General features: G+C 40.2%; 1 protein-coding gene across 1 annotated transcript in view; it reads right to left on the reverse strand.

Moving 5' to 3' along the window:
* Positions 1–615: 615 nt before the first annotated feature.
* LOC102234229 (myocyte-specific enhancer factor 2C-like) overlaps positions 616–15,909 on the reverse strand; it is a 30,338-nt gene continuing 15,044 nt past the window's right edge. The window contains exons 4-11 of the mRNA XM_023338301.1: positions 15,667–15,870; positions 5,429–5,572; positions 5,156–5,339; positions 3,916–3,960; positions 3,623–3,786; positions 2,229–2,340; positions 2,033–2,156; positions 616–1,940 (exon numbers count right to left, since the gene is read on the reverse strand). Of these exons, the coding sequence (XP_023194069.1) occupies positions 1,580–1,940; positions 2,033–2,156; positions 2,229–2,340; positions 3,623–3,786; positions 3,916–3,960; positions 5,156–5,339; positions 5,429–5,572; positions 15,667–15,870 (1,338 nt within the window). The 3' untranslated portion in view covers positions 616–1,579. The remainder of the gene's footprint in view (positions 1,941–2,032; positions 2,157–2,228; positions 2,341–3,622; positions 3,787–3,915; positions 3,961–5,155; positions 5,340–5,428; positions 5,573–15,666; positions 15,871–15,909) is intronic.

A 15,909-nucleotide genomic window follows, 5' to 3' on the forward strand; every position in this document is an offset into this window, starting at 1 on the left:
TCCTTCAGTCTTTTCCTACTTGTTTCATCGGCTTCTTTGCCCTTTAACCTGTTCTTGTTTAATTGTGCGATACGTTTAGAATCATTTGTTTGTGTTGAACCTGCAACGCAGCTTGTGTAACAGCCATGGAGCGAGAGCAGCAGCGCGGATCCACGTTCAAACTCGCCAGTAGCTTCACTGTTCAGAGTACCAGACTTCTTCACTTTGACCTCTTCTTTAGCTTGCATACATGAGAAACTCACTTATAATCCCCATGCTACCTAAACACACTGAAAACAAGCAGTAAATGTACATCGTCAAACCTCCCCATGGAAGATGGCCTCAGGTGAAAGTCTTATTTATCAGCGTACATCAAAAAATTTTAATATAAAATACAAAAATTCTCAAGATTTACTTGTGTGTCAAAAAATTCTTGTGAGAAAGTTTGAGCTTTGGGTCCAATAATGGGAAGACATGATTAAAGTGAGTTTATTTTTCCAAATAGGCAGAACAGAAAGAAAATTCAGGAGAAGGATAAACTACTGTTATGTTTAGGGCTGAAACAATTAATCAGATTCATTGGATTAATCATGATTGATTAATTATTGAAATAGTAGTCAACTAATCTACTAATTGATTAATTATTAACTGGCTTTCAAAAAGGCCAATTGCTGAAAGAAAAAAAACACTCAAGCAGGAACTAAACCAAAAACTGTATGAAGACATCTGCAACTTGGATTTAAGATAGAAAAATCTGATCTACCCAGAACTTAAGTGGCATTTTTAGCTTCACATGGTTCAAATTCTGAAAAAATTTTAAAAATCTCCTGTTAAGCACCTTTTGTTCTCCAAATATTAATCAGCCGATGAGTCCGACACTGTAGTGCCAGTTGCCAGCTGAGTAATGATGCTAATGCATTTTAGGCTTCAAAAGTGTATTTTCACATTTAAAAGTAATTGAATTTTGTTCATTTGTATATTTTTCATGTATTTCTAACATTACATAAAATAAGCTGAATGCTTAAAAAAATCGGGCATTTTTTAAATCTGATTAATAGATTACTAGAATAGTCGTTAGCTGCAGCCAAAAGACATGTCTGGTCAGTGCAGGAACTGAACAAGAGGATTGTGCAGCTGCACATGTTCGCTCAGCTCAGCTGGCTGGTAGTGGCAGCATTATGCAGAGGCTCCTGGTGACTCTGGAGGAGCTGCAGAGATCATCAGATCTGTCGACTATCAGCTGAAACTTTATGGAGTATTGGAAGGAAGAAAGCTATTATTATGGTACACAAAAAGCTGCATAGGTGTATTTTACCAGATTTTGAATAAATAAATATTTCATATGATTGATGTTCAGAATGTTGTGACACACAGATAAAACTTGAGAGTTTTGTTCTTCAGGTGATGTGTGCTGATCCTGACCTCACATCGCAAAACCAGCCTCCTCAACTACAGACCACCATTAAACATAAAGCACATGCATTCAGTACAAGGAGAATATGATAGTGATAATAATAATAATAATAATAATAATAATAATAATAATAACACTATATGGTAACTTTACTCCCTCCTGTTCCTGTGGAGATGCTCCCTCCCACTATGTGGCCCAGCCTTCTGATAGCCTCATCCGTTTTACTGAGGGGCTGTGACGTTCCTCCTGACTGGGCAGTGGCTGCAGCAGGAAGCTCTCGTTGCCGTGGTGATCCTCGCGCTCCTCGCTGCCTTCGTACGAGCTGCCACAGCTGGAGGCGCTGTCGCCAGGGGAACTGCCGGATTCGTGGGGCCCCCGGCCGGTGCCAAGGGCGTATCCGGCCGTGTTGACGCCTCCTCTGAGTCCGGCCCCGCCCACAGCCCCGCCCACGCCCAGGCTCCGGTCTCTGGGAGGAGAGGCTGGCTCGCACTTAATGTGGAGGTTGTTGTGAACGCCGACGTCCAGGCCGGAGTTCTGGCAAAAGTTTCTGTAAGTAGAGGAGACAATGCGATAATCGTTTTGGTTCTATGTGTGAAGCCACGGTTCGTCATCGGAATGGATCCGGTCGGGTTTTCTCACCCCATGTGTCCAAGTGCCGAGTGCTGGAGGTTCTGCAGCTGCTGCTGCTGCCAGCTCGCCACTGATCCCAGACCTGAGCCCCCGAATCCAGACAGGGAGGATAGGTCGCTACCGAGGGAAAACTCTGAGGGAGGACAACTCAATGTCAGGTTGACCTTTAACCTTTAACCTGTAACAGTGGCCTGTTCGTCCTCACCTGTGCTGTAGGAGGAGATGGCAGAGGGATAACCACCAATCCCAGAGGCAGCGATGGACACTGCAGGGGTGGACATAGTCTGAGCTGTCTGTGAGTGATTTATTCTCTGGTTCTGAAAAAAAGAGAGAAGTTTGAAGATTAGAAATACTAAACAAAGACTGAATCAGATTTAGGTGATCTTGGTCATCTGTGAAGTTATGATACTGTTATCACTAAGACATATCGGGGTTACACCCTGATATGCAGGTTTACTGCAGGTTGGAATATGAAATTGTGTGTCTATTTGAAAATTATCACTTCCCTTTTTACATGCGAGTTTTTGTTGCATTTACAAAATGGCTGTATGTCCCTGAGTCAAGAGCTATTATATTTTATTTTGAACAGTGATGCCCAAACCTTTTCCCTCGTGTGTCTAAACTGCCAAGTTGAAAGTACTTAAAGGCCACAAAAGAAACTTGATTAATAGCACAAAAATCCTATTGCGATTTTAATTTTTTTAAAAAATCTAAACCTGCAATATTGCAACAAAAGTGCAAAACATGCAGTGTTGTTTCATTTTTGTTTATCTTTAAATCTTTACAGAATCTGAAAAACTGTCAGCCTGTGTTCAGCATAGTCTGTTTCTGAGTCGAGTTTAATGAAGCTCAGCCCAAGTCTGCTCCAAAGTGAAACCAGGTTCACAGAACAGAAATACTTTTGGTTACACCTAATATTTTTCATTCTGTAAAGATTTTAAGTGCCAGTAAAAAATAAATAAACAAATTTAAAGTGTCCATGAGCTGAATGGCCAAATTTCTACCACTGACAGGCTGGCAAATGGCCCCTGAGCCGCAGTTTGGACATCCCTGGGTTGCAACTAATTAAAAATGTGCTTCAAATAAAACGCTTATTCAGATTAAACACTAAGTGACTGTGTTTGCTGTTTATGTTGGTGTGATAACCTAAGAGCCATTAAAGCTTTTTGATTTAATCAAATAAGTATTTAAGTGTTTGTCTATTCGCTGCAGCGATTACTGCTGGACGTTATGATGTCCCATTTTAATGCCGGGTCGTTTTTGGGCTGAACTGAAGTAGAATGAGTTATTGATCATTTGAATAACATATTTTTTTTATTCTACATTTAATGATATTGATTCAGGGTAATAAGTGATGAACTATTTTTCTTAGCTGTAAGGATAAATAGACTTGGTGGTAGAAAGACAGTTTAATGGTATTTAATGCTGCACTTATGTTGAAATATTAGTCATTAGCTCATTGGTTTTATCAAACTGCTGCGTTGGTTGAGGGGTCTTAGGCACAGACTCAACTGATTATTAACGTCTTTCCTCTAAGAATCTAAATATTCTCTGGACAGAAGAAGAAAACCAGGTGAGACAGTGAAGTGTGATAAAAACCGTTGGCATGATGGAGCACTTGTTGGAGGGCGGCATCAGTGTGCGGAGGTCAGGCTTGTGGCTCATGCCCATGTGAGGAGGACTCTTGTCCTGCATGTTCTTAGAGACGCTGGCCGGGGACATGAGGCCAGGGGAACTGCAGTGGGAGCTGAAGTTGCCATTTCCTGTCAGAGATCATAAAGTTTGAATTTTACAGTTAAACACAAAATCCAGGAGAGCAGATTGGTCTCAGAAGGAGGATGGTTTGGGCCACTTGCAATTTGTGGATTTGAGGAATGTGAAAGCAGCCTTACCCACGCTGGAGACCACGGTGTTGGGAAGGTCAGAAGCCATCAGCCCTGCAGGGAGATGGAGACATGCAGTCACTGACCCAAGTCAACCACTAGGTTAGGTTTCTGGAGTTCAGGCTGAGCTGATAATGGTCTCAATATGTTCATCTTAATTCAACATTTTCATCCCAGTTTTTCTCAGCAGTGGTTAAACTGTTAAAAGATTCATGTAATTTGGACTTTAGAAGGACTGGATCATGGGGGAAAAACATGACTCATAATTCATACCCGGTTTTGCCAAACAACTCAAAACCTCTCCTATTCTTTAGGATTTTTTATCCCACTCTGTCGGCTTTACGCCACACACATACATTGCCGTGGCAACCAATTTACAACGGCTCCATTCGCTGGCAGAGCAGAGATCATGTGTATAAGTGTATAAGGGTTCAACACCAAGAAACACAAACAACAGAACATAAAAACTCCAACAGAACATTCAACCAGTTACAGTTTTATGTTTTCAGGAATGATTTATTTTCACAGTTATTAATAAATGGTTGCTTGAACACCAGCTGTGGTTGATTAGTCATAGAGACTGATGATCTGTTAGAGTGTAGGTGTGCTGGTCGCCCTATTTTTTTGGATTTCCAGAACCGAAAACACCAAACTGTGCAGCACAGATACATGTTAAGATTGTCAAAGTCAAGCTAGCATAGCTAACCTACTTCCCAATTCTTTGCTATTTTAATTTAAATTTAAACTTTTTTCTGACCTATATCATAGGTCAGAAAATTACCTTGTTATCTAACTGTTATAATGCAGACAATTAATATCAAAACTTTGCATCCGTTTTTTAGATTCTTTGTGTCATTGTGTTATTTTCCCAACCACCAATATTCTTGACTCAGTGCATAGCAATGACACCTGTGTCTCATCACAGTCATGTGTCATCCAGTCCAATAATATACATTAATGAAATTTGGTCCCAGGGTTCTGCGCTACAGGGCCACTGGCCCCTGGTTTGCTCTAGCCCAGAACCGCCCACGGTTATAAGATGCTAGTAGCCTTTGGCCTCAGCCCCTCTTGGATTAGCCTTCTCACCATCTCATAACACGCTAATCTGGGTTTACACTGAATGAAGATATCAAGAATGTAATCTACTGTAGGTGAGATATTAACTTCTCACAAACCCAGCTTTGAAAATGCTCATCAATCCCCTTCATGGAAAACTTCTAGCCTAAAGCGAAAGTCAGTATAAACACACCTGCATTCCCAGTGCTACAGGGTCGTTGGGGGGACATAGTGTTTCTCTGCAAGGATGAGTGTGAGATGGGCAGCAAGTTGTGATTACCCACAGTGCCCCCTATGGCCTGGTGAGAATACAGCAGCCCGCTGGGATTGCTACCTGGGATGGTCACCCCCATGTCATAGCCAGAGGGAGGCAGACCCTGTTGGACCAAAGCAAAAAAGTGTTTTAGAACCTCCATGAAACGACACCATACACTTGCTATGCAAAAGAAAGAAGACGTAGACGTACACAGATTCTCTGCCGGTTGATCATCAGATCGATGTCTTCGTTGAGTTTGCAGTACTTGTCGTCTAACTCTGGGCTCTGGCCAGCAGAGTCGTCAGCTTCGATGTCGGGGCTTTCACAGCCGTTTAAACCCTTCTTCCGTAGAGTCTGTTGGGAAACAGAAGACAAGAGGGGATGAGTCGACTGGTCTAAACCTTCTAAACCAAAATAACAATAATAATTTTTTTGTTATTATAAAAATTGTTATTTTTATAATAACAATGGTTATTATAAAAATGCTGTACATTTTTATATTGTTGTAAAAATGCTATCAAAAAAGACTTTTAAAAAATGTGACTGTAATTTATCTTTCTGAAATTGGGCTTCTGTCTCTTTAAAAACTCCTGGTCTTTCTGAAACTCACAGTCATCACAACATGGCTCCTCTATTAACCCTTTAACAATGTTTTTTTTTTTTTAACAGTTTTTACTAGTGCACTAAGACATAGCTGCTATAATGAGCTCAGCAGATGTGTAGATTCACCAGGTGTTTGCTAATTGCTGCTAGCTAGTCTGAAGGAGCTGAGTGGGGGAGGACTGCTCTGTGTAGCTTGGAAACTACAGCTCAGAGGAGAAGCCCAGGCATTTTTCACAGCTGAATGGTTGCCATGGGAGATTAAAGGATTTCTCAAACATGCACAAAAGAATCAAAACAACTGTCCTGGTATGTTTTTGATGAGGAAACATTACAACATATAAAGCTCAAGAAAGTTGAGTTTACATAATACTGCCCCTTTAAAATGAATATAGCAGTGCTGACCACATGAGGGCGCTGTCTGAGCAGATACTGTCACCAGTGAGGCTTCGGTTGCAACAAAAGTTGTCAGCGGTGAACTCCGACCTGATCAACTGTTTTCATGGTAGAATGAGTCACTCTTCACTTTTACATGAACAGAAGACGTGTTCTGATGAGGATGGGTCCACTGAACATGTCAGTGTTGTGAATCATCTGTTCAGACAAGGATTAGGTGGTGATAGGGGTGTGTGTGTGTGTGTGTGTACAGTATGCAGTTTAGCTCGCGGTGGCCTGCTTCAGCATTTCACACCCCATCACTCCAGCCTGTCAGCCGAAGGACACTGCAGGCTCCCCCAGCGGTTGGACCAATCACAGCGTCCTCCATCTCATGGACTCATCCATCTGAGTCCACCTGTTTCCCTTTACAGAGAGAGGGTGGAGTGTGGTGAGGCAGCTCCCACCAATACAAGTGTGGCTGGTGGAGGGATGGCCGTAGAAGGCTATTGTTTGCTCTAGAGTGTGTGGGAGCTTCTTGTTACTCTCTCACACACATGCACACGCACACACCAAGTAAAATCAAACACAATGCAACACCCTTAGCTTGTTTTTCGAAGAAAACTGAACTTCAGAGTGAGTCATTCAGATGGAGGGTGGAGCTAAAGCTCAGACTTCCCTTCCAGAAGGATTTTTTGGTACTATATACTGTAAGTATCCACTAGAGGTCCAAGACAAAGTTTGTAAAGTATTAATGGGATAACTAAGAATTCCCATTTTCTGGTTTTCACAAATAAAGTGAAGATTTTCCAAATGATAAACTGATTTCAAAGGGCAGAAAAATCTTATGATAAGTTTGTTTTAAATTCTGAACTAAATACCCCCCCAAAACACCCCTCACCCCCAAATACCTCAAATATCAGCTAACAGCCTTGAGTCCTGTGGTTTGAATATTTTAGATTGAATACTTTCAATGATCTAAAATCAACTAAAACAGAAGCTGGTAGCCTTCCACCAGTATGAAGACTTACTTTGTCTACTTCTACACAAACTTTTTTCTTGGGGGCGGGGGTGGATTTTTTTTATACAATATGAGGATGCATCAAAAGATGAAAATTAAAACATGACTCAATCCCCTTTTTAAATAAGTAAAGAAACAGTTTTATTACCTAAAATGCAATAACATAATTTCTGTAGTGAATTCCTTATCATTGGATGTATCTGCAGCTAAAACAATCCTTCTAACATCAACATGTGAAAAGTTCAGGCCTTTCTGCTGGACTTAGCATCAGTACAGCGTAGGGCTGATCTGGTGATTCATTTTTGGTTTAACTGATTCATAACTGGACAGCAAAAGGTGCTTGATAGAAGATTTGATTTACAAAAGCTACAAGTATGCCACTAGAGGAGTTCTGGGTAGAACATATTTACAGACAAATATGTCTTTATTATAAATCTTAAATGAAAAATGTATTTTTGTACTATTTTGACTCCATTACTGCTTGGAGTATGTTGTTGTGTTAGCAAATGGCCTTTTGTTTGATTCTGTATCCTTAATTTAACAATAAATCAGTTACTAAATTAGTTGACAATTATTTCCATAATTGATTCATAATGATTAATCAAATTAATTGTTTCAGCCCTAATATATGTGTGTGTGTGTGTATCTCTGTCTTGATATGAAATAACATACAGCCAATAGCAAAGAGCATGATATGGAGGTTTTGTCATTAGGCCTGTCACGATAACAATTAATTAATTAATTAATTAACATATAATTTTGCTGAGCGATTAATTGTCTCAAAAATTATTGCGATAAACGATAATATTGTTTGAAGACCTTTTTACGCTGACTTAATGGAAATGATGTAATAATGCATGCAATTTCCTGCCAAAGATAGATGCACTTTATTTTCAAAAGAACACTTAACACTGGAACTGATAAACAAAATAAACAAAACAACCAAAAACAAAAATAAAATGGATTCTGAGTCTCCATTTGTCATATTTAAAGAAACCATCATAATGTCACCTAATGGATGCATTTCTAGATGAAATTGGATTTCTGACGAGATGAAAAACTTTACAAATGAGCAACTTTATGAGGAAAACTACACGCCTTTTAGTAGGTCTATACTGAGTGTATGTTAATGGGTAAATGTGTGAGGAACAGCAGTAGATAAGAAAATCTCCGAGGACATACACCAGAGCAGCCACCACCACCTCCTACACCCATTCAAACCTCCATCTTTTTGCTTTTCCATTGATTCCGCTTTCTCTTTTTAGTCTCTCTCGCGTCCCAGCGCTCTGCCTTTTTGTGGGTGGTCCTCCCACTCCTCCACCACCACTTCCACACCAGATGATCCTCCGGATGCATGTGTCTTTCCGTGTCTGCTGCGATGGAGACGGCGCTCTCACGGCGCTCCGTGACGTTTGGCTTTTACAGCATCCCACAGCTACCAAAATTAGAGCTACTTTATTTGGAGACCTAATAAATAGAATTGCTTTGTTTTGGCATCAACGGTCTTGGTATCATATTCTCCTAATAAGTTGCAAAAAACAAAATTTTTTATTGAAAGAATTCTAAACTTAGCCGCCACCTACTGGCAGGAAAAAAGAGAAAAATCCACAGGTGTTGTAAGGAACAACCATCAGTCTATTTCCAGTTCAATGAGCGATTCACTCGGTTTGAGTTGGCACACTTGTGCAAACAAACCAGAATAAAAAAAAAAAGTTGGGTTGGTTTCAGATGTGTGCTTTTCAGAATAAAATCAGTTTCTGAAAGGCTGAAACAGTTTGAACGTCCAGCTTTTAAACATCAGCTTTTCATTTCTAAATGTTCATAGAGATCCAATTGTTGATGTTATTAGTTAAGTCATTTTATACTTTTATGATGAGCTGTTGCCGCATGCCATGCCAGTGCACGCCCAGTCATCCTGCTGAGCTGCTATAAACTGTACTAGTCACAAAAGGTAAAAGGAAGGATGGAAGCAGAGGAAGCTGTGGCAAAATAAAACTTAGCCTGAAGTTGCCTCTCTTTCTTTTCTTTTTCTTCCTATTGCTTACACATTAAGTAAGACACACACACACACACGCAGACAAAAAAAAAACACTCAGTCATTCACAGCAAACCACAGTCACCCACACTTGCAGGCCGTCATGGCTATTCTTAGCCGTGTTCTGGGTTATTTTTAGACCACTGCCGGTTTCCAGTCATTTAGCAGGGAGGGATCTCAGCCAACACAAAGGAACTGGAAGGTCCTGCGAGCGTCAGTTTCATCTGTTTCTAATCTGAAAACAGCATGGTGTTGAACACACACACACACACACACACACACACACACACACACACACACACACACGCACACACACACACACACACACACACACACACACACACACTGATGAGGCAGAGCTCGCCCCAGCAGAAGAAGGTTAACAGAGTTACAGCGAGGAATGCAGAACTCCTCTGGTTTAAAAATAGCAACAAGGTTCCCAGACTAAACGAATACAAAACAATACGCTGATAGTTATCTGGCCCGCAGCCTGTTCATACACACACACGCCTACACACACGCAGACAGGCGCATGCCAAGAAGCCACATGAGGGCAGAAAAAGATGACCAAAACAAAGGAGCTTCTCTTTTACTGAATTCCTGTCTAGTTGGGTTTTGATCGGTGCAGAGGCCCAGAAACAATACTCCAACCTCTCAAAAACAGCTTCCCTTTTCCAGCCTTTAAAATGACTTTGAAATCTGCTTTGTTGCCCAAAGAGGGTCTTTGATTGTTCTGTAGCTCCAAAATGGAGATTTTTCAACAGCAAACTTAAACAAAAGGCAATGACCAGATCACTCACACCCAGTACTTTACAGAGTTTGATATACTTTGGTGTATTATATTTTATGTTAGGGATGCTATTAATGTTGTTGTCATGGTCAATAACTGATATGAACAGATATGACATTTATTTCACTACTTTTTCTACATCTTAAAACCTCTCTGATCACACCACTGCCTCCACCACTGCTTCTTTGCTTCACTGAAATGCTCCACAATCCTGCTCTGCATCACCATCACTGTCACATGACCAAATATCACATGACCAACTTACTCCCCTCCCCTCAAGAAACAAATATGGTAAAAATATAAATATCTGGTTCACACAGTGGACACCAAGCTGTAACCACAGACGCTAACATCTGCAGTCTTCCTTATCTCTTTGGAATCCAGTCAATCAGCACCAAGGAAAATAAATGCAGCTTCTGGATTGGCTGCCTTGCAGCTAACAGTGCGTCAAGTAGCAAGCAGATATTTCAGCTTCTCAAGCTGCATTTTCTTTCAAATATTTTAGATTTTCTCTATGGAAAAATCCTCTAATAAGCTGTACAGTATATGTAAAAAAAACATTGAGAATCAAATATCATTGAAATCCACATCACATCATGCCTTTGTGTTAGTCACATGTCACATGAAATTGCATTAAAAATAACTTTTTATATGTTCATTATCTTTTTCTAACTATCTGTAAGGCAGAACTATACAATTATTATCACTTTATCATCTTCATCATCAAAACAGAGTCATTACAACAGCTGTCATGTTTTTTTCTTCGTGTGTGTGTGTGTCAGGTCGCTATGTGTGTGCTGTGGAGTCCAGAACTCCTCAGGAGCATATACACACACACACCCCCACCTGCTCACACACCTCCACACACGCCCCCACACCCCTGCACACGCCCACACACACACACACACGCACACACACCTCCATGTGTTTCTTGTTTGCTGGTAGCTTTTGATACTCGGCCAGCTCACGCCGCTTAAGTTTGTTGATCTCTGATTAGATGATGGGAGGGATAAAGGTCACTGAGAGGCATGCGTAACCTTGCAGGTTGAGGTAGCAGTGCCTGGCTCAACATGGCGCAGGGCTGGCTGAGCCAAGGTTGCTCCTGCTGTGCTGAACATGCATGTTGGAGCTCCACTTAGCTGGTGGGATATTACAGGACTGGTTCATCGTGCTGGGAGGCGGACATGTGCCTCTGAGGTGTGATGAGACCTCACAAAGGCTGCTTTCAGGTCATACCAAAGATACCTTCCACCGCCAGTTGTCCACTGTGTTCAGGACAGAAAATATGTGGCTACATCTAGCTTTCTAACTGGCTACCATGCTAAAATTTGGTCAAACTGGTTGTAAAAAGTTATAAAGGGGGAAATTTTGAGCAGCTTAAAATGATTTTGACCTTCATTTAACTTGGCAGTTCCTCTGAGATCAGTGATCTCTTTTATAAAGAAGACCTCGCCAAAACACCAGCCATACGCACCAAAACAGTATAAGACATTTATATAACAATAAACACGAAAACAGAATGACAGCTGCTCATCAATGACTTCTCAAGAAAAAACAAAGATGTTCCTACGTTGTACTTTATGTAGTGGCAGCCTGGTCAAATTATGTATGCTCTACAGTGCTTCGCCTATGTTACATAGCATAGGTGATGATCAGGTGTCTTAATTACTCAGCAGTATAATGTGGGTGTGAGTTCAAATGAAATGAGAGTGAGGCCAAGATCAACACAGAAAATGACAATTAAACTGGTTTGAGACAAAGGAGGAGGCAACCAAGGAGCAGAGAGGAAGAAAACATAACGTGGAGGTCAAAGGTGATGCAGGTGGAGTGAGAGCAGTGTGTGGCATAAATAATCCAGCCTCTGTGGATGTTCTGCAGAGATGAAGAGGCTGCCTGTGCAGATTACCGTAATGAGCTAAATAGGATTGCCGTAGATTACAGAGGATTTCGGCACGTGTAAGCCGGCCTCTGACAGGGCGACCATGTGGACAGGGAAGCTCAGGTAAATACTGTATGTACTGTACATGAAGCTGGTCCTGGCTGACACTTGAGACATACGGAGTTATTCGGGAAATATTTCTGAAAGCAATATCCTAACTTGTGATGAAGGTTGTGGAAACCTGTCAGGGTCTGCAGGGTATTCAGAGAAGTCTCAGAAACACAAATAATCATAGAAAATAAATGAAAAATGAAAAAAAGAAAAGATGCTATGGCGACCCTAGTTTCATATAAATTAAAATGACCAGAGAAAAGCTTCTCTCTAGTTTAAAGATTTTATTTATATTACAGAAAACATTGGAGTTTTTTGTCCAATGTCTGTGCCTTACTGTGATTTTTTAAAGGAAATAAACAATCTAATCAGCTGCCAGTAGGCAGACTTTGTTCGTTTTATGAGTACTCTGTTTTCCTGTCTGAAAACCTTCATTATTGTGCTGAACAGAAGCGTTTTGATCAGTCTTTCATATTTACATTTGCAGTGAGTGTTTTCTTCACCATCACTGTGAACCTTTGCTCCAGACATAAGTTGTTTTGTTGCTGCCTCTGACAGATTTTTTCCAGGACTGCTCTGTATTTAGCACCATCCCTCTTCCTGTTAGCATTCACAACAAAAAACAAGAGCTCCTTCTTCCACATGTTCACTGTGTCGTCTACCGGGTTATGGGCAAACTGGAAGCAGGGCTTCTTTTGACAAAACAGATGTCCTCAGAAGGTCAGATTTATGGAGCATATATATATGAAACAGCTTCTTCCACCTGAGTTCTGGATTTTTGCAGCACCTCCAGAGTTCCAGCAGGTTGCTTATCTGATTATTGCTCTAAGCTTGAGATATTAAGTTATAACCTAATCTCCTTTAAACTTTACTCCCACCTGGTTTCTGAACACAATTTATTAATATATGAATTGTGCTTTTTGTTGGACTCTTGAGTAAAATCCCAATATTTTTTTTTTAGCTACTTTGTGGTGCTATTGTGATAATGATAAAGAATATGATTAAAAAATACTTATTTATAGGCACTAAATAGTCCTGCAGGATAGTAACTGCATGGCACAGCATTGATAGCGCCATAATCACAAATATTGTTCTTCAAAAATATTTCCATTTAGGCTTCTTCATTTACTTAAAAAAGTGTGATTCATATCACTAAATCAAACTGCTCTCTGTAACTGCAATTAATGGTACTTTTGAATTTAGTGATATTTATTGATGCTCTTGTGGAACAAAAAGTGGAGAAAATAGCAGAAATGACATTTTCTGATCATACTGTCAGTTTTTTATTTATTTAATATCAGTAAGTGAAATTTACAATGGCAACGATAAATCAAAATTCTTACCGTGATAAGAAATGTTTCACCATAAATGATATATGATAATTGCCCAACCCTTGTTCCATCGTAACAAAACATTCACAATTTCATAAGGCAGTGTGTGTATGAAATTAGAACTGGTTTGCTTGTAGCTAAAAGAAAAAAAAACCCATTAAGCCAGTGTTCTGCTGGTGAGAGCAGCAGCTCAGTCTTGCAGCTCTTTGTGTTCAGAAAACAGTAAATAGAATAGATGCTACATTTGAGTATTGATTAGTAGCTTTAGATAATCATACTGTCAGCTGCCAGGTTCAGGAGGTTTGCAGCCTCTGCATCAGAATCCTGTCTGGACCTAAACCTCACCTGGGAGTCACACTTAAGCTAATGTCCCCAGGTTGGGTGTGTGTGTTTACATGTGTGTGTCAGGGCATATGCTTGTGATTGAGCCCTGTTAACACTGTTACATAAGCCCTTCGTCCAGTACGTACTGTATCACCGAGTCCTGGTGTGGCAACGTCACTAACATTCACCAATACAAACAAGTTAAAGAGACTAAAAACCTTCACCGAACTGAGAAATTAGCACAATAACACACTCAGACTTTAACTCACAGAAACTTTCTGACATGACACTAAAAAAATATCCATTTACAGTCACAATTGCAAACAACCTCAACGATCACTGATCCTCAGATTTTGAACATGGACATCTGTCACAAAAATTTATGTAATGACAAATCACAAGCTCTGCTTACAGTCTGTTACAGAACAGACTGTAAGCAGGGCTATAACATCATCCTCTCTGGATCAAGTTATAGCCCTGCTTCTGCAGATCTGACAATCACACGTAGTGTACTGTAATCACTTGAAACACCAGCAGTCCTGGATTTTTGTAAAAAAAAGAATCTGTTGCATGAGAGAAGCAACTTACGCACCACAAAGACAAAAGTATTTAAAGTTCTCCAGCAGTTTATTAGTAATAACTGTATAATCAAACACTGCACATAGTATCTGTGTCTGCATTGATACAGAGTCCCTCAGCTCGGCATGCTGAACGCTTGGAGAGCCTGATCTGGCAGGAATATTGGGCCTGTTTTCTGATCAATTTAGCTCATATTCATTTGGCCTCATAGAATATTCTGTGAGCCCTGAACTTTCAGGCCAAGATGGTCACGAGTTTATTTTGTATAAAAAAAGTTGTTCTTTACACTAAAACAATCTGAAATGAATCCCAAACATTGTGGACTTCCCCACTACATCCACCAGTGAATGCTACAGATACGTAGCAACAACATCTTAATCACCACATCAACACAGCAGAGGAGAAAACAAGGTTACACCCAGACAATGCAACTTACTTTGCTTGTAATATGGTAAAATTCACAAGCTTCAACCCAGTGCATGTGTATTCCTTTATGTTTGAACACACAATAAAGCACCGTTAGGAATACTGTTACATTGCATGATAAGAAATGTTACAGCAGCAGCTTTCACACCCAGAAACATAAAGAGAATATCGATTTGGTTGCTGTACTGTCAGGAACATTTTAATTCTGTACCCGACAATAAAACCTTGTTTTATTTCTCCATAAATTACTGAACAGAATCTTAAGATCAGGGAAGAAAATACGAGTATTCATGTGTTGTACTAATAAACAATGAGCCCTCAAAGTCCAAAAGGAGAATAAAAAACAAGACACAAAAACAGAGAAAGCAAATTATTGAAAATTCCATATAAAGGTTAAGTAGCTGTTCATCAGATCATCAATATCTGAAATAAATGTGGCTTTCATGTCATTTTCTGTCAGGTGTTCTCTCTGTTGTGACTTGGGGGGGTTAAAAGGAAAACAGGCTGTCTGTGTGTGATTGCTAAGCTGCATAAGCAAGGACAATGTTGCTGAAGATGGACAATATAAATATAAACATAGTTCCAATTTTTTTTAAAAAAACATCTCAAGCATCATGGGAAAAAAAATTTAATGTTGGACCAAAAATAAATTGTACTTGTGCTGAGCAGAAGGATCCTGTGAGGACACAGGCTATGAAGGCTTCAAAACAAAAATTCAAACATGCATCTCCTACATTACAAACTTGATCACTTGGTAAATGGGAGAGTGTAGTCTTTATTATTATCATTATAAATACAACAACAAAAGAAACTGTTGAAATCCTAAACCTAAACCTTAGTTTTTGCTTTAAAGACACGTGAACCTCAGTAGATAATATTCCATCAGATGTTAAAAGATCTTTTCTATCCATCCCCATTCCACATTATCTGTGTGTGTGTGCGGGGAGGGAGCGCGTGTGTGTGTATCGTTTCCTTACGTCCACAATGTCCGAGTTGGTCCTACTCTCATGCGGCTCATTGTACTCGGTGTATTTGAGCAGAACCTTGTCCATGTCGGTGCTGGCGTACTGGAACAGCTTGTTGGTGCTGTTGAAGATGATGAGAGCGATCTCACAGTCACACAGGACGCTCAGCTCGTAGGCTTTCTTCATCAGGCCGAACTTGCGCTTTGTAAATGTCACCTAAGGGCAAGAGGAAAGTGAGGACCAGTTTTATACATG

The sequence above is a fragment of the Xiphophorus maculatus genome, chromosome 8 (genome assembly GCF_002775205.1).
Source record: "Xiphophorus maculatus strain JP 163 A chromosome 8, X_maculatus-5.0-male, whole genome shotgun sequence".
Classification (NCBI taxonomy): Eukaryota; Metazoa; Chordata; class Actinopteri; order Cyprinodontiformes; family Poeciliidae; genus Xiphophorus; species Xiphophorus maculatus.